Source organism: Protomyctophum parallelum, assembly GCF_964188405.1.
Source record: "Protomyctophum parallelum genome assembly, chromosome: 16".
In the NCBI taxonomy this organism is placed as follows: Eukaryota; Metazoa; Chordata; class Actinopteri; order Myctophiformes; family Myctophidae; genus Protomyctophum; species Protomyctophum parallelum.
The window spans coordinates 3,500,724-3,519,217 of NC_139711.1; the positions used below are offsets into that span (position 1 = coordinate 3,500,724).

General features: G+C 43.8%; 2 protein-coding genes across 2 annotated transcripts in view; both read left to right on the forward strand.

Annotated features, from left to right (window-relative positions):
- The first annotated feature begins 682 nt into the window (after positions 1–682).
- On the forward strand, positions 683–12,334 carry LOC310873364 (integral membrane protein 2A-like). Its single transcript, XM_083785732.1, has 6 exons — positions 683–834; positions 1,545–1,682; positions 4,270–4,455; positions 5,857–5,967; positions 9,242–9,386; positions 10,139–12,334. Exons 1-6 carry the CDS (start codon positions 763–765, stop codon positions 10,231–10,233), a joined length of 747 nt encoding a protein of 248 aa, XP_083641858.1. The 5' UTR covers positions 683–762; the 3' UTR covers positions 10,234–12,334.
- A 1,417-nt stretch (positions 12,335–13,751) lies between these two features.
- LOC310873108 (serine/threonine-protein phosphatase 2A 55 kDa regulatory subunit B beta isoform) overlaps positions 13,752–18,494 on the forward strand; it is a 90,980-nt gene continuing 86,237 nt past the window's right edge. The window contains exon 1 of the mRNA XM_083785404.1: positions 13,752–13,862. Within this exon, the coding sequence (XP_083641530.1) occupies positions 13,784–13,862 (79 nt within the window). The 5' untranslated portion in view covers positions 13,752–13,783. The remainder of the gene's footprint in view (positions 13,863–18,494) is intronic.

The following is an 18,494-nucleotide window of genomic DNA, read 5'->3' on the forward strand; positions in this document are numbered from 1 at the left end:
CGTGACTGTAGGGGTCACTGTGGCTCAGCGTTTGAGGGAAGTAGGCTACTTTTAAGAGCTGAGCTCTTAGAGTATATAACTCTATGGCTGAGCTCTGCCTCCGCTCATAGATGTTCTTTTTGGATTTTCATTTAGACATAAATGTGTCTACATTTTTTTTAGCCTTTTATCCTTAGCCTAACAGTGCTGTTACAGCTAAAAGGATAATAATAAGGAGAAAATCCTGGCGACTATAATAATAAAATTCAAAACAATGATATGACATTGAACTTATTGAACTGAACTGAACCGAATTGTAGCCTACCTCAGATTAATGGTATAAAGCATAGATAGTATTTAGGCTACATAGTAGTTTAGATTTTAAAACTCTATATTTTATAAATTTCATCGTATTCGTGAATAAAGCACTTTGTAACTTTGTTTGATACATGCTTTATCAATAACGTTATTCATCATTGACACAGAGGGGAAAATCAGTTGGCTAAATGTTGTCAGGACTCGGAAAATATTAAAATATGACTGATTGGTCGGTAATCCAGCCTGACGTAGTCGTGTCGCGGGTTCGAGTCCACCGTTTTACTCTCTGAAATTCTAAATTAAAACATGCATTTGCCTAAATTGCCAAACGACGACCTCTAGAGGTAGCAACAGTGTTCTATAGGTCACACATTACGGCGTATCACCAGAGCCTGTAGCGGCTCCGTACAGATAATCTCCTCTGATTTTTACACAACATATACTCCCGCTGTCCTCCGCTGCAACATGGTGAAGATTGCGTTCAACTCCGCTCTGGCGCAGAAGGCGCTGGAGAAAGATGCAGCAGCCTCGGATAAGGTGAGGAACCTGGCGTGTTTTGTCTGGCGAAGAGCGTCTGTCTGTCTGTCTGTGTGTGGCCGTTTCTGCGTGCGCGTATGTGTTTATGTTTGACGGCTGTCCAGGCCTTCACCGGGGGTCGACTCGCAGATCAGGAGACGGTGACCGTGACCACGTCTAGCTGTCATCAAACCCTCCGCCACTCCGCCAGTCCTGATCGATCCATCATGTCTATGTGTGCCATTGAGTGTGTTATCCTCTCTGCATATAGTGCATACTGCAGGTTTAGGGTCTTATTTTATATAGTTGTCGCAATCTTGCAGTTTCACACAATGACAGATTGCACCTGATGCGATCATGCGACACACAACAGCCCACTGTCTGGGACCGCCCATCTTTTAAACATCTGGCCAGCAAGCCATGCAGAAGCAACATATTACACCGCTGTATCGAGCGAGCCTATATATGCATAATATGCACTCACACACTGTATAATATTAGCCTTGGATCAAGACTAGTATCATATAGATGTATTTTATGTCTGACTTTTAATTTGGTATCTTTAGGCTATCATCATTTTAAATTATACATGATTGATCCAAGGAATGTTGTACTTGCTTCTGGTCAGCCGACACATTTGTGCGTATGTGTGTGTGTGTGTGTGTGTGTGTGTGTGTGTGTGTGTGTGTGTGTGTGTGTGTGTGTGTGCGCGCGCGCGCGCGTGCGTGTAGGATCCAGAGGTGGGTTCTGTTCAGGAGAGCAGTGAGGGCTCTACTGGCCGCTGTCTGTTGACTCTACTGGGCATAGCCTTCATTCTCAGTGGGGTGATCGTTGGAGGAGCATGTCTGTATCGCTACTTTGCTCCTAAGGTACAACAATATACATATAACATACTTTGCATTTGTTTATAATATGTTAATGTTAATATGTTTATTGTCTTTTATTATATATTCAGCTATTAGAATAGATTTTTGTCTTACACAAACATTCAATTCCCATTGAATGGAGAGTTTACGTCATAATATGTGGACGAGCAAATCGACATGTTACGTCATGATGATGTACAGTGATAAGAGCGCCCCTCACCTTTTTCCAACATACAGTCACATACATACCTGCAAATACACACATGCAATGCAGAACTACAGTTTTCAAGGCCGGGTCTGGGGACCACCAGTGGTCCAAATGGACCATTACGTGTCTGAGTTTAATTTAGTATATTGGCAGTGTAGATTGGGTCCCTACTTCCTAGAGATGGGTGTAATGATGGGCGTAATGCATATCACACAGGGGATCCTTGAATTAAATAAAAAAGGCTGAGAATCAATGCTTTACAGTAATATCCACTTAAAACCTCTATTCTTAGTAAATCGGACCTGAGTTACAACTGTACTTGCCTGGGCTGACCTTTTTTTGTATTCACAAAATCTTGTTGCCTAAAATTGCGATCTACAAGCTCTCGACGTGTCTCCTTCACCCCAGAATACCCTCTGCTGACCATCTCATCCATTGACCACGTGCGAGCGTATAGCCTATATACGTGCACGTGTTGTGCAGGGAATGATTATGGTATGCCCTTCGAAAAAAACCTGGAAGAACCATAGACTGTAAAAAATATGGACAAAGCGTTCCCCGGGTCTAACATGAACGTAAAATGAAGCCTGTAATGATATGCTAATTCCTGATGTAAGTCGCCATCTTTTGGTACCAGCTGGCCATTGGCTGGCTCCGTTTTGTACCAGCTGGTCATTGGCTGCCCAGACAACGAGGCGGGACTTCCCCCCTTCTTCTCCGTTGGTTTTTATTTTGACTCGAGTGGGAGGAGAAGACTCTTGAGTGGGAGGGGAATCCCGATCATAGACTGTAACGGTAGCCACGCCCCTCAGAACATACGCGACTTTATGGTCATTTTTTTTAATTAATGGGACCATAATTTTCCAAAAAGAATATTATGACATTAGAAATGAGACTTTAAACTAGTGACTGGAAGAAGAAAGTATTCATGACCATGTTTATTAAGGTAATACAGTCTAGGTGAAGTTGGGCCAAAATACATGGGCCTCTATGGAGCTATGGGGCTTTTTGGGTCCAGTCCAGCGCCACAACAGGCCATTATATGAACTACCGATTTCAAATGAGGCTTCACGAAATATCTGGCTGACTGCCCCCCTGGGAAGAACACACCACAACACACTTACCCAAGCTGTAAGAGCACATCTTACAAACCTTGGCCAGGAATGTTTCTTGATTTCTTCCAGACTGTACTAGTCAGAAGTACAACTTCCAAAATGGTGTCGTTGGTCGCTACTGTCCTCGTCTACGACGACAACAACAAAGTATTTACTTTTTACATTTGAAATTACAGTCATTAATAAATAGTTGATGGAACGCAGGAATGTTTATAGAGAGTCCTTATCCAATAAATCATCAATTCACTTGTGCTTTACAATGTACTTTCGCTTGTATGTGTACATAGCAGCCGTTTAGAACAGGATTCATGCAAAGGGGTTGCAAAAACTAAGTTACCATAGCCCCATTTCTAAAATAGCACAAATAGTGGATGTACAAGATTTCAACGTGTCGCCAAACGATTGAGAGCGTTGAGAGCTTGTAGACGGTAGAGCAACCATTTTCACTATTTTGTTCTATTTTGTTATCTAAATTATAACACGTGTCACATGTAGATGGATGGTTGTGATGAAATCAGATTAATCTGCTAAAACAATTCAGAGTTAAGGACGATATGCATAAAATAACTGAATTTAAAATAAAGTTGAACACTAGAGAGTGACAATCGCCATCCCGTAATGACCCAAATGGTGCCCCTGGACACACACACACACACACACACACACACACACACACACACACACACACACACACACACACACACACACCCTCTGTCGTATCCATGTACACATCTCTGCGAATGTTCTTCACAACCCATTGTTATGACTCCGCTGGTGGACAGCTGTGACCGGAGGCAATATTTGTTTGGGTTGTCCGTCTGTGTATGTCCATATCTGTCCACTTGGACTCAAGGATGTACTATTAAGCCCAGCCCCAAACCACACCAAAGGGTCAGGAGGGAGGAAGGGAGGGAGGGAGGGAGAGGGATTTTAAGGTAACCCAACCGTTTGGTGTGGTTTGGGCTTTAGAAGTAGTCGCTCACAGAACACGTTCATTAAATTCCTTCAAGATCTACTACTACTATATATATATATATATTGTCTTGTCGGGGGTGGAAACATTTAGTCCAAAACAGTTACTTTTCAGGATTGAAATTCAAGAATAGCAAAGGTACAGTAGCTGAGATCTACAAGCTCAAAGCACATCGCTTCGTGCCACATTTCGAGCTTGCAGATCTGCAACTTTACAGTACTGGTAGTTTGTGCATGTGTTCACGTGTGCGTGTGTGTGCGTGTGTGTGTGTGTGTGTGTGCGTGCACGGTGCAGAGGCTGTACCATGGTGCGATGCAGTTCAGTGATGTGTCAGCAGGGGTCGGTGGAGAGGGCCAGCCGTACTACCTGCCCCGTGTGGAGGAGGAGGTGGAGATCTCTGACAACATGGCCGTCATCAGCGTCCCGCCCCCACGCTTCAGACCCGGAGACCCCGCGTACATCCTGCATGACTTCCACAGGGTGAGCAGTTCACTCACACTACTACACCCCCCCCCCCCACACACACACACACCAACAGATTCGTGTAAAAATTAGCCGATAATCACTAGGTTACTTATCACTCGAATGCAGTGTTGTTTTCGTCGACTAAAACTAAGACGAAAAATGTTCGTCGACTACCTTTTTTCACTGACGAAAACTAAACGGAAACTGAATGAAAACTAAGCTATGATGACTAAAACTAAGACTAAATACACTGACAATTTCGTCAACAAATAAAAACTACTAAAGACTAAAATGCTAGGAAGGGACTAGTGGACAAGAGATCCAGTATACGTCATCTACATCTTGTAGATCGGCTATTTTCAACAAGCTATTTTTACAAGTGTAAAATCATTAGGATGGCATCGAGGCCCGCCAAAACACATTTTAGTCGACTAAATCAACTGTAGGTTTATCTTATGACATTTAGTCGACTAAAACTAGACTTAACAGTAAAACATTCCAGGTGACTGAAACGTGACTAAAACTAAATTAAAACTATTCAAGAGTCTGTGACTAAACTAAAATCAAAATTTGCTGCCAAAAACAACACTGCTCGAATGCAATCGCGCCAGCAGGCTCGCCTGGAGTCGACTGGCTGCGATTAGGAAACGCGGACACGTCCAACGTTGGTCGAGTTATCTGACTATTTCTAACCCTCCCTAACACTTAACACCAATCCTAATCCTAACCTCAGTCTTAACCGGCCACGTATGTCCCCTAACCTCATATCCAGTCTTAACCGGCCATGTAAGTCAGTTTCACGATGTCTTCGCTTCGGCGGCAGTATTTTTTACTTCCGCGTTGCCTGATCGCACGCAGCCAGTATACATGCAGTAGGCTCCAGGCGAGACTGCTGCTGGCTCCATTACCTAGTGGTGTAACCTAGTGGTGATTATTGGTTGATAACATTCAAAGCGGGTGCACACACACACACACACACACACACACACACACACACACACACACACACACACACACACACACACACACACACACACACACACACACACACACACACACACACACACACACACGTTATAGTCAGGTTTTCAATGTAGTGGGTCCCACAGCAGTCAATGTACAAATGTACAATACAATTTGAAAACTTTTTTTTGCAAAAGAAAATGTACCAATGCCATATCAACATTTAGTCTACAACATTCTAACAAGATAAACATTGTAGAGAGGCTGGGCCTTTGGGGGACGACTACACACATGACAGCAAGCATAATCAAAGTATTTATTCATATATACCCATGTGCCACATACCACTCATGCAGTACAGTAAGCAACATGTGTGTGTGTGTTTCTTTATCACTTTCGACTTTCGTGTGTGTGTGTGCGTGCGTGCGTGCGTGTGCGTGTGTGTGTGAGTAGAAGCTGACAGCCTACCTGGACCTGTCCCTGAGGACCTGCTTTGTGATCCCTCTGAACACCTCGGTGGTTCTGCCTCCCCAAGACCTCATGGACCTGTTCATGGAGCTCATGGTAGGACTGAAATACCCTCACAGCCTGTTTTAACCCATTCTGACCTGAGATCAGATTCATACGAGGTTTCCGCCGGACAAACACTGGGTCTGATTAACCCATTCTGACCTGAGATCAGATTCTAGAAATGTCAGTCGCTCTTCGATTTTTCAAAAATAGCAGACCTACAAGCTCATATCGCTAAGGCAACGGTAAGATAACATGACTGCAGAGCGTAGCATACGGTAGCCGAAAGGCAAACTGACAAATAAAAAAAGGAAAAAATATTTTCCTCTCTCGCCCGATATCATTGAGGATGCGCTAGGACGTCTACAGACATCGTATGTACCGCTCGGTTCGAGTCCCTATGACGTTTCCAGATGTCGTATGTACAGAATGTGTTAACCGAGGCCCATTCTACAAGGGTTCTCTCAATCCTAACCGTTTTCTGAAAGACGTATCATGTTGCTATATAAAGTATACATCACTGGTGCGCAAACCTTTTCATGTCGGGGACTCCCAAACGTATGCATTTGGCCGCTCTCTCTCTCTGCATGCACCCGTACAGGAATAGGCTACACAGGGCGAAATGTTTGTGATAGCGTAGGCTACGTGTGAGACAGGACGTTAAATCTTTATTTTCAATAATAATTCTGTCTCTCTCTGTATGTACGTGCAGGCACGCACACACACACACACACACACAGACGTGCGTGTGTGCACGTACACACACACACACACACACACACACACACACACACACACCGAAGGAATAAAGGTTATATATATTATCATCTGATTCTGATCACCTATCGATACAGTCGACAGATCAAAGCCCGATCTTGATCAGATCGGGAGTTTTGTCGGCGAGCGCCAAAACTGCTCCCCGACGGCATAATCGGAGCAAATATCGTGCAGGGTGTACGAGCCATTAAGGTTCCCACACACGGAGCGTGAATTCGGATTTTTAAGCGGCATGCAACCACCTTTACTGTCTGTTACCGTTGAGGTATTTCTACTCCACTAGACAGCACGGTATAGCAGAAGTTCCGAAATATGGTCCTAGACCTGGAGACACATGAGACGCATGGACACACACCCTGTGATAGAGCCAGAAGGGGCCGCCAGAGTTCCAGTCATTACTAACCCATTCTGACCTGAGATCAGATTCATACGAGGTTTCCGCCGGACACACACTGGTCTGATGAACCCATTCTGACCTGAGATCAGATTCTAAAAATGTCAGTAGCTCTTCGATTTTTCAAAAATAGCAGACCTACAAGCTCGTATCGCGCCACTCGGTGGCGCGATATGAGCTTGTAGATCTGCTATTTTTAAATAGCTAAAGCATAACATGATGCTGACATCAAAATGGGTGCCCGGTCAGAATGGGCTAACACACGGGGTCTGATGAAGCGACCCCTCACTGATCAATTTGTTCCACACTGGAATATGTTTAATTCTGGCTTAACTACTTTTAACCTGGTGTCCCTACTTTAGGCATTTTATCAACATAATACCCAGAACCCAGACGTGTTTTGAAAATCTATAAGATCAATGACAGTATGTTGGGAGAGGGGACATCATTGGGGTTATCAACAGGCCAGTCACAGGTTCTTTGTTGTATTGGACTGAAACAACTTCAGGTGGCACTGCAGGACTACATGAGGTAGTAGAAAGAAAGTCTTGGGGTGCCTGGTGCATAGACAAAAAGTTAAAAGAAATGTGATAGAGGGGTCAAAGTTGAACAAAAGTTGCGCTAATATTTTAGAAATAGGTCATCAATACAAATGACGTTCGTTTTGTGAATTAATTTACTTTTACTACATGGCCCCAGTGCCCCCCACAAAATGACCGAAACTACTTAATATTGACCAAAACCAGAGCAGAACTCCCACCACGGGACTCGGGCAATCAATTAATACAGTTGCAACCACTATATTAATGACAAGTATTTCATACAGCTTAAGTTAAAAAAAATCTGAACTATCCCTTTAACAACAGTTTGACTGCCGGGACTTGTTTAATCCAGGTTACTGGCGCTGCTATTTATGACATTCCCGCCTTTTGTTTTATGTGTATAATCCGCCGTATTGTAATAAATAAAAAGAAACTCTGTCTTTGCCGCGGAGATAGAGACTAAATGGTTTTGTTTTGATGACGAACCCGGAAATCAACACATGCTGTGGGCTGCTAGGGCTTCTGGGAAATTGAGGCCAATGCAAATGAATGGACTTACCACTCCTCATGGAGGAGGCTCTTGTGCTGCAAGCGCGATCGGATCATAACAAAAGGGGGAACCTTTTTTCGCCGGATTTTCACGGATCAAAAGCCCAAATAATTCAGCGTATGCTCTAAAGGTAATACAACAATCTCGGCAGCGTAGGGTATTTGATTAAAATGCGGTTTGCGCGTTTTAATCAGTCAAACTGTAGTACAACACTTGAGTAAATGTACTTGGTTCCTTTACAGCAGAGGTTCCCAACCACTGGTACTACAGGTACCACTGGTGGTACTTGAGCGGCCCCCTCTGGTGGTACACAGAGGAGTTGCCCCAAAAAGGAGAAAAAATACAAAAGTGGAATGAAATATTTATATCACTACAGGTTAGTTCTTCTAGAAATTGGCTATCCAGCCGTGCTTAAACTGAGTATGACAGCACACCTAGCCGCTAATAGAAGACTTGAGAACGGATTAATCACATTTGAAATATCATCAGTTGTGCTGAATAGTGATAAGACTTAGTTTTGTCAGAGCAGCAGCATTATAGACCATTTGCAGACCGCGGCCATGTTTCCATCAGAGTTTGGAAGCACTCGTTTTCAGTAAAGCAATGTCCTGCTGCCTCCTGCATTATGTGCTAATTCAAAACAGGTGGTACGCACTACGCAGGGCACTTCCAAACTCCAGCACTTAGGAAAATAATCACCTGTAACAAACACAACAGAGAATAATTCAAGCTTTCCGTACAGCTGCAATGTTGGTGACTTTGACGTTGTTTAATACAATCAGATAGGACTTTTCTGTTTGGACGAATGGGCTGCCATTGGAAGTTGCAACTAGGTAGCACCTTGCCATTAAATATTATGGTAAGATATAGCTTGTAGGTCTGCTATTTTTGAAAAATCGAAGAACGACTGACATAGAAACATGGATTTTTCAGAAAACTGTCAGGATGTAGAAGACATTTTTAGAAACTGATCTCAGGTCAGAATGGGTTAAGTATAAAACGGTTGGGAACCAATGCTTTACAGCGCCGTCTCTGTGCCTCTCCCCTCTCTCTCCCTCCATGCAGTCTGGGTCGTACCGCAGCTACCTGGTCCAGGAGGACCTGGTGGTCACCGAGCGCATCGAAGACCTCAAGCCTCTGGGCGTCTACATCCGCCACTTCTGCCACGGCAAGGAGACGTACCGCATGCAGCGCCGCTGCGACCTCCCAGGTCCACACAGTGAATATTATGTCTCAAATGTCTCTATATATTATACCAGTCTGGCTCCCACAACTGTTTAGTTCCAAACAGACCCCAAAACGTTTGCCCCGGAAAACAAGATCAGCTATTTTCATTTTTTTTTTTATCTATGGGATTTATAAGATGTGTGTGTGTGTTTGTTAACAAAATAAAATAAAATAATAGCACCCATTTATTTTACATATAGAATTGTGTGCGTGCGTGCGTGTGTGTGTGTGTGTGTACACCAGATATTGTTGTTGTTGATGAGGACAGTAGAGAAGTGACCATTTTGGAAGTGGCATGTACATTTGACCACAGTCTGGAAGAGACATCCCTTACCAAGGTGCTTAAGTACCAGCGTCTTAAGGATGCTATTATACAGCTTGGCTACAAATGTAAACTACTTGTGTTCATATTTGGAAGCCTCGGTAATGTCCATAAATCAGTCGTGAGCGGCCTGCAGATTGCAGGCATGCCCAAGCCGAGAGCTAAGGCATCGGCAAAATTCTGCAATAATTGGCAGTCGCCATACAGTATATGGCTTTCTGTACCCGTGATCTGTATAAGCACTTGTTGTAGAGTTTCTTTCAAGCTTGCGCATCCACTATATTGTTTGTGTTCAAGAAATTCCTTGTAAAATGTGAATGCAAATAAAGATGTTAAATGTGTGTGTGTGTGTGTGTGTGTGTGTGTGTGTGTGTGTGTGCGTGCGTGTGCACTGTGTGTGTGTCTGTGTTCAGGTGGCGGGATCAAGAAGCGCTCGGCAGAGGAGTGCTTCACCATTCATCACTTTGAGAACAAGTTTGTGACAGAGACCAGGATATGCAAGGCCTGATGGGAAGGCGCGGGGCAGCCTGGTCAGCCACTGACACGGGGAGGGTTGGAGGAAGCAGGGGATGGAAAGAGAGAGAGGGAGGGAGGGAGGGGTGTGTGAGAGATTGAATGCGGGGGACCAACTCTTGTTGGCAGCCAGGGCTTCTTTTGTACATAATAACTACATTTTATTGCTGTCGGGGCAGAAACCTTGCTGTAAATGAATGCCCCCCATGACACAGTGTCAGCTTGTAGAATGGTTATTTTCGCCAACAGATCTCGGATCTTTTTCTTCTTTTTTTTTAAATCATTTTGAAAGTGAAAGTGGTTAAGTCCGTTTTATAAATACTTAACCAATGACAAATATTAAGAAGAGCTTGTGACTAATAACGTCATTGGGTCCATTGGAACACAGGTTATTTTTCCCATTTCCTGAGAAGTCACGGCCTTGGACAAACAAGGTTTCTGCCCGACGACAAGGATTTGCTTCTCCTTCATTTGCTCCCATGCAGTAAACAGTGAATTTAACTCTATAACCTATAGTCTCATGTAAACCTCTTCAGGTTGCCAAGCTCCTGCTAACTCACATACTGTAGATCTCTGCCAGTTCTTAGCAATCCCTCATCCCATGATCCCATCCTGCTAACTAAAAAGCTTTGACTAAAGATTTCTCCTTTTGTTGATTGTTTTTCGTTGTTGTTGCAGTACAGTAGCTACCTACAATTAGATTCTATTCTCGTTACTGTAATACAAAGCGGTGTCGCCTCCTATTGAAATATGTGTTAATTGTTTCTGCAGAATCCCCCGACGAGTGTTCAGTTATTATTCATATTGATTCTTGCCTGTGTGTCACAGCCTGCTGTTCCTCCCTACTATTATTATTATTATTATTATTATTATTATTATTATTATTATTATTATTATTGTTGTTGCTGTTGTCGTACTATTAAATTTTGTTTTACCGTTTTTATTAGTTTATCGCAACCGTGACATGACGCTGACAGAACACAGACCAGCAGATTTGTTACAGATGAACCGATGGATGGATTTCCCTGGAAATGTATAACATTCTTAGAAATACAGGAGTAACTTTCCTTTGACTGATGGTTAAAGAAGTGACAGAGTGCTGGCCTGGGTCTCAGGCGTCAGCCTAATTTATCATCCATCGCATGATGGTGTAGTGCACAGAGAATAGCCGAGCTACCAGCATCATGACGTGTTGTGAGCTTGTAGGTCTGCTATTCTCGGCCGTTCTCCGCGTGCGGAATGCCATAAATTAGCCTAAGGCCCGAATAAATAACATACACACACATACACATACACACTAAATACATACACACTCACACACACACGCACACACACACGCACACATTGTAGACATTGCCCAGAATGCTCTGCTGTTCCCAGAATACCCTGCTGTGCTGTGTGATGATGATGTAACATACATGGTGTGTTGTAACAGGACTAGTGTTTAGTGTTTGTGTTGAAACCTCATTAGGCGGATGAAATAAAAGAGTTGCTGATGACAGACAGAAGTTTAGAGGTGGAATACTGTCAGACTTTTTGTTTTGTTTTGTTGTTCTGCAAAGCATTCTTTCTGAAATTACAATTATTTTTATTTTTAGTATGTTAACAGAAAGCTGAATTCAAGTGTAACCTGGTGATATCCTCATTACATTTGGATTTCTGAAAGAAAACATCACGTTATGTACATGAAATGCACAAGACAAACGTTGGGGTTGTTTATTAAAAGTCAGGTTTTACAACCATATCAGACTTACTGTCTGGAATTCTCCATTATTCTTGGAGTTCATACCGCTCAAGCTGTAGAAGCTATCGTGAAATACTAGGAATTTGTCATCCCATTTCATTGATAAACATTTAAGTTGCGTAGGAACTGTACTTTATAGACCGCTCAGACTGCACTGGAAGTGGAAGAAGGAAATTGTGTGATATACTGTTAACATAAATGTGTTTCTGTTTAAGTGTTTTTTTTAACAGATCATTTGAGGATGCTGCAATGTTTCCATGAGAGTCTAGGAAAAACATGTTTGTTGAACTGTCAAAATGAATTTCACTTTGTACTTGCTTATTGTTGAATTAAAGATGCATTTCTTTACCCACATATGAAATATTGCTTTGAAAAATGTTTTATATTGCAATTCCCACAAAAGTAATACTAATATCGATAGCCCCATCTGTGATATGTCTCCCTCCGCCAAAGCTCTGAATCCTAATTTGGGGGATATACTGTCAGTCAAGTCAGCTGCTTTATTACCCACTGCTAAATATTGGAATGCAGCCACTCCAAAATATGGGTGCATACACTGTCTTTAGCTTTGGGGGGGAAATGTTTTGTGTATGACATTACATTCAGCTCAGACTGCTCAGTGATGCTGTGTTTGCTACAAGTCAAGTCTGTACATAGTTCATACTCCAGTCAAAAGTGACTTTCCCCCAAGTTGTTACATTCATGTGTGGAGGACTGGACCTAAATACATTAGTGATGGGAACCATGTACGGGGCGGGGGGAACAGTTAAGGTGACGGACCAAAAAAAGAAATATATATATTCCGGTTTGTAGATTCCGTTTTTTTCGGAGTCGCTTTGTTTTGACCCTCAGGCCCCGACTTCCCCCTGTTTGTTAATTAGTCTCGCCAGTGATACGACTACGAGTTGGAATAAAATATGGATATAGCCTACCAAACGAACTAAGAAACTTGAAAAAAACGTTGTCAGATCCATTATACGATAAACCCAAAATGGTATAGCAAGGTGACGCGAGGTTAATATAGTTGATCATTAGTTGATCTGATCATATGAGAAATTGCCATTAGATGGCGCCAAAGCAATAACTCTTTAACCCAGACTTGGGGGAAGTTTCCTTTCCTCTACAACTAATTACGGTAATTCGTATGTAATGTCCAGCATAGCATGGTTCCCTTCCACCTCCTTGTCGGCATCGTCCGGTGGTCATCAAGGGGTCTATTGCTAATTTGTTATGCAGTATATAAACAGGAAAACAGCAGGACCAACTCAGCGTTTTTCTTGGAGAACATTGTCTATGTGACAGCAGGAAAAATGTAAAGTGAAATCCCGTGGAGATTTTCAGTGTGTATTCTTCTATGTGCAAATGACATTCTCTTTAGTTCGAAACTCCTATCTGATTGATTCGACAGGAGCGACCTGCGTGCTCCTGGCTGGCTGCATGCCTCCTGCCCCTGCCCAAGCCTGCAGTAGGAATGAACTAACCCAACACGTACAGTGCGCTGTTCGCTCCCCGGCGCACGCTTAATTACGCTCCCTGCTGCTGGGTGCGCTGCGCTGTGCTGTCTGAATCTGTGTGGATGGAATTGGAAGGAGTGATGTTGTCATAGCCACCATGATGCCATAGCAGCAGCATTACAGGGTCTCTCTCTCTCTCTCTCTCTCTCTCTCTCGCTCTCTCTCTCTGCCTCTCTAACCCCCAACCGGGTTCTCTGCTCTCTCTGTCGCGGCAGCAGCAGTGCGGATGTGGTGGAGGAGTCGCCGAAGGAACGCTTCACCCATCGGCAAGAACCGGAGAGAAGAAGATGAAATGTTTTTCCCGTTATCTGCCGTACCTCTTCCGCCCTCCGAGCACCATCCTGTCGTCCACTTGCCACACCGAAGGTAAGGTACTGTTGGTGGTCTATCCTAGGGTGGGATGCTGATTGGGGGCTGTCAAGGGGTCGCCAGACCGTAGACGCCAGGGGTGTGTGTGTGTGTGTGTGTGTGTGTGTGTGTGTGTTTACATTAGTGTGTACTGGGTCGGGGGGAGAGGCGGGGAGCAGACAGTGTTTATCTTATGGACGACCTCACAGACTTGTGCCAAAAAGCTGCATGCAGTCTTTTATACAAAGGCAAGTTTCAATGTCTGCTTTGCTTTTGCTTTCTCGGTTTTGTCCGTTTGTTTGTCCCACTGCAGCTGTATCATCACGTTCAATTAAGTTCTGGGAGCTATTCTGGGATGCGGGGCAGCAGACGAGAAGAGCAATGTAATGTAGCAGTTGAGTGGTCAGGGCATGTGACTGACTGTAGGTCGTGTGTGGTGTGGCTGCTGTTGTTTGCCGTTTCTGAGAAGGCATGTCTAGTGGGACAATTAAGTTGTAGCCCACTCAAAGAAGTCTTGCTGACTTCATTAACTCCTGTAAAGTGCTGTCAACAAGCATCATGCTACAACTGTTTGTATTGAATGCGACGAGAGGTACTGTTTGGTGGTAGACTCGGGCCAGAAAGCACTCTATATACAAGTACTTTGGCCCATGTTGTATTAAGCCAACAGAGATCAATTTATCACATAACAAGTATGTGGCTGTAGGTCTACTCTACATCTACAATGTTTACATGATTCTTTAGAGGCTGCCTTAATGCTGCGCATACATTCCGGCAATGGACACACACTCACAGATTATTTGATAGATTATAGGTGTTGTATGATGGTCGTTGCAATGTACCGCTCAGTTCACTTCACATGGGTGTGATTTTTCAGAAAAAGATTTAATTAGAACAGTGGTTCTCAAATATAGATATACTGTACAAGCTCCCATGCAGCGTGTCACTTTGTGCCGTGCTGCAAGCTTGTATACATCTGCTATTTTTTTTTGTTACATTTTCTTTGAAAAATCTCAAAATGTTTGAAGAAGTCTTTTTTCACAAAACATTTTCAGATTTGTCCACGGCCGAATATATCAATTTGGGGGTCCTTGGTAACGGAAAAGTTTGAGAACTACTGATTCAGAAGGCATTTGTAGAATCGGCCTCAGGTCTTATTTGGTTAACCCATTCTGACCGGGCACCCATTTTGGTGTTGGCATCATGTTATGCTTTAGCTATTTAAAAATAGCAGATCTACAAGCTCATATCGCGCCACCGAGTGGCGCGATACGAGCTTGTAGGTCTGCTATTTTTGAAAAATCGAAGAGTGACAGACATTTCTAGAATCTGATCTCAGGTCAGAATGGGTTCATCAGACCAGTGTGTGTCCATGTGGAAACCTCGTATGAATCTGATCTCAGATCAGAATGGGTTAATGTGTTGAATCAAGCATGAGACCCGACCTTTCCCTCCTTTTAGCGAGCATTTTGGTGACAGTGGCGAGGGAAAACTCCCCTCAAGCAGCAGAACCACACTCTTATGTTCAGTAGCCTGGTAAAGTATATGTAATGTAATTATTCACTCACTGCATCTCTAACCTCCCTTGTGAATATACACAGCACAGTATTAACCCATTCTGACCCGAGATCAGATTCATACGAGGTTTCCGCCGGACACACACTGGTCTGATGAACCCATTCTGACCTGAGATCAGATTCTAAAAATGTCAGTCGCTCTTCGATTTTTCAAAAATAGCAGACCTACAAGCTCGTATCGCGCCACTCGGTGGCGCGATATGAGCTTGTAGATCTGCTATTTTTCAATAGCTAAAGCATAACATGATGCCAACACCAAAACGGGTGCCCGTTTAGAATGGGTTAAGCTGGGGCTTTTCCTCCAGATTGAACCTACGTAGAAGTTCTTGGATCCATCATAGAAAAGTAAAAACAAGCGAGTGTCGTGGTATTGTTGTGGGAAATGCCAAACTTTGGTGAATGGGCTCTATATGCACACAGACTAACTCTCCTTACTTCCGGGCCCTTCCTTCAGAGGTGTTACTGGTGATAATAATGAAGGCTCTGTTGCATTTAGTGTGCTAGTGGTTCTCAAACTTTTTAATTGCAAGGACCTCCATGACTCTGAGAGTGTACCAAATGGACCCGTAAGGGTGCGTGCGTGTGTGGATAGTTGTTGTCTACAAACAGGGAAGCCCAAGAGGGCAAGAGTGTGTGTACAGTAGGCTATAACCAGTCTTTTACTAGGTCATAATATGGAGACGGAGTCACTGCATAATTTAGCCCTGCATGCCTTTCTGCTCTGTCCGCAGGCCTCTAGCAACCAGAGAGGGGTTGGATGATGTAGATGTGAGCATGGCAAGGGTCTCACTGCTAGACCTGACCTATATAGACAGAGGGGGGGGGGCGGGAAAGCTGACCTCGTTTCCGTGTCAAATGGATGTATGGGAGGTCATCCATAAATGTTTAATGTGTTCATCTGCTCAACGTCATTCAGACGTTATGCACCTCCGCTCAGTCTGCGACACATCTCCCCAGTGCTTCCTGTGTTTTTGCCGTCCTCATCATTCACTTTTTTAAATTCCTTGAATACTTGCTTGCTCACTCACTCATTATTTTATTCACTGACTGACCAAATGCTTCACTCACTCACTCGCACTGCACGCACGCACGCACGCACGCACGCACGCACGCACGCACGCACGCACGCACGCACGCACGCACGCACACACACACACACACACACACACACACACACACACACACACACACACACACACACACACACACACACACACACAAACACACAAACACACACACTCCCGGCTGGTGCTGAGTAGGCCTGTATCATTCTCTGCTGCTGTGCAGTCTGTGCTGGAAGCTATGCTCAATCTAATGATGAGGACAATTTGAGGCTGCATCTGCTCGCTATAGCCTCTCTGTTTTGTGTGTTTGAAAGGCCTCTGGCCGTCTCTACTGTCAAGGTGGTACACTGTGAAATGAAAGTCATGGATAGATCCATGGGAGGACTCGGAGCATGAGCAAACAACTATACAGTATATACACTTCATGTATTCACGTGCACACAGTCACAGAATAACAGGCATATTAAACACACTCTGCCTGTTATTCTGTGACTGTGATGCTGGGTGCTGATGCAGACTTCTAAAAGCGCTGCTTTATATGAGCTGATTTATTGGTCTACTGAACACTACAGTCTGTTTTCAAGGGCCCCGAATTCAAGTGGCTTATTACGTTTGGCATTGAACGATTGTGCCTTGCCACCTCATTGCACGACTGAAGCTGAACAGTCTTTGCAAATGGAAAAGTTTGTGGTCATTTTGGTCAGACATTGTCTCCCGTGTAACATGATCAATGTGCTTGGCACATAATTCATATTTGTAATAAACAAGAAATCCTAAATGGATCAAAAGTGAGTGCTGGTATTCCTTTCTACAGTCACTACAGACTAGGCAATAGAATTATCACACCATCATATCGCCCCACGCTAACATACGTGGATGTACTCAAGAGCGATGCAGGAGTGCAAAGTACCAACGAACTGGCCGGATGTATGGAGAACCGGGATGACTGGGAACGACGATGGAGGGCTCGTCTGAGGACGACCTAGAGATATCGGCGAAAAATAATAGCAACTGTCCCACAATCCAAAGCCAAGCTCAGGGGTGTCACAGCTTCGTTGTCACATGCAGCCGCTAGCGGCTAGACCGTGGGATGTGGCATTCCCCTCCCTATTAAGGTGACTTCAGACCAAACAAACTTGTTCAGACTAGTCAAAGACTACTTACAACTCTCCTATTGCAACAGACTAGCATTTCTTTATCTGCACAAAGACAGTCTGCCGACGAAATATTGTTTCCCCCCATGCAAATTGCCGAAAGCTGTTGCCAGGTCTGCTTATTGTAAGCGACTTTGGGCTAGTTGTCCTGTAACATAGCTTAATATTCATATTTGCCCGTTGCTTTATAGTTTGGGCTTATTTCTGAAGTGTAGTTGCTTATTTTTGGCTTGCTTTCATGATTCTTAACCCATTCTGACCGGGCACCCATTTTGGTGTCGGCATCATGTTATGCTTTAGCTATTGAAAAATAGCAGACCTACAAGCTCGTATCGCGCCACTCGGTGGCGCGATACGAGCTTGTAGGTCTGCTATTTTTGAAAAATCGAAGACACTTTTAGAATCTGATCTCAGGTCAGAATGGGTTAATAATGAAACTGTCAGGATGTAATAGACATTTTTAGAATCTGATCTCAGGTCAGAATGGGTAAAAAAAAAAAAGAAGGGCGGCATTGACACTGGACGAGTATTCAGACGGAGTTTATATGTCCAATATCTTCCGCGAAACGCGTTACAATCAGGGGTTCATGAGTCTTGCTCAAGGACACTTCCACACTGACTCTGGCGGAGCCCCGGGATCGAACTGGGAACCTTGCGATTCCCATCCGGCCACTCTACCGGCCACTCTACCGACCTCCCGATGTGGCTGCTATTTGTTCCTTTGAGCTGTATATATATGCCTGGTTGTTTGTCTGTGTTTCTTGTATTTGTGATTTTAGATATATCTCCCCATGGCCTGTATGTACAGCACTTTGGTCAATGTGCTTTTAGTGACTTTACTTTCCCAACTGCAGT

Bases quoted from the DNA above. Each gene is read 5' to 3' on its own strand.
- LOC310873364 (XM_083785732.1), top strand. From the start codon at position 763: ATGGTGAAGATTGCGTTCAACTCCGCTCTGGCGCAGAAGGCGCTGGAG. The intron at 5,968-9,241 runs GTAGGACTGAAA...CCCTCCATGCAG, and splicing joins ACCTGTTCATGGAGCTCATG to TCTGGGTCGTACCGCAGCTA. The intron at 9,387-10,138 runs GTCCACACAGTG...GTCTGTGTTCAG, and splicing joins GCGCCGCTGCGACCTCCCAG to GTGGCGGGATCAAGAAGCGC.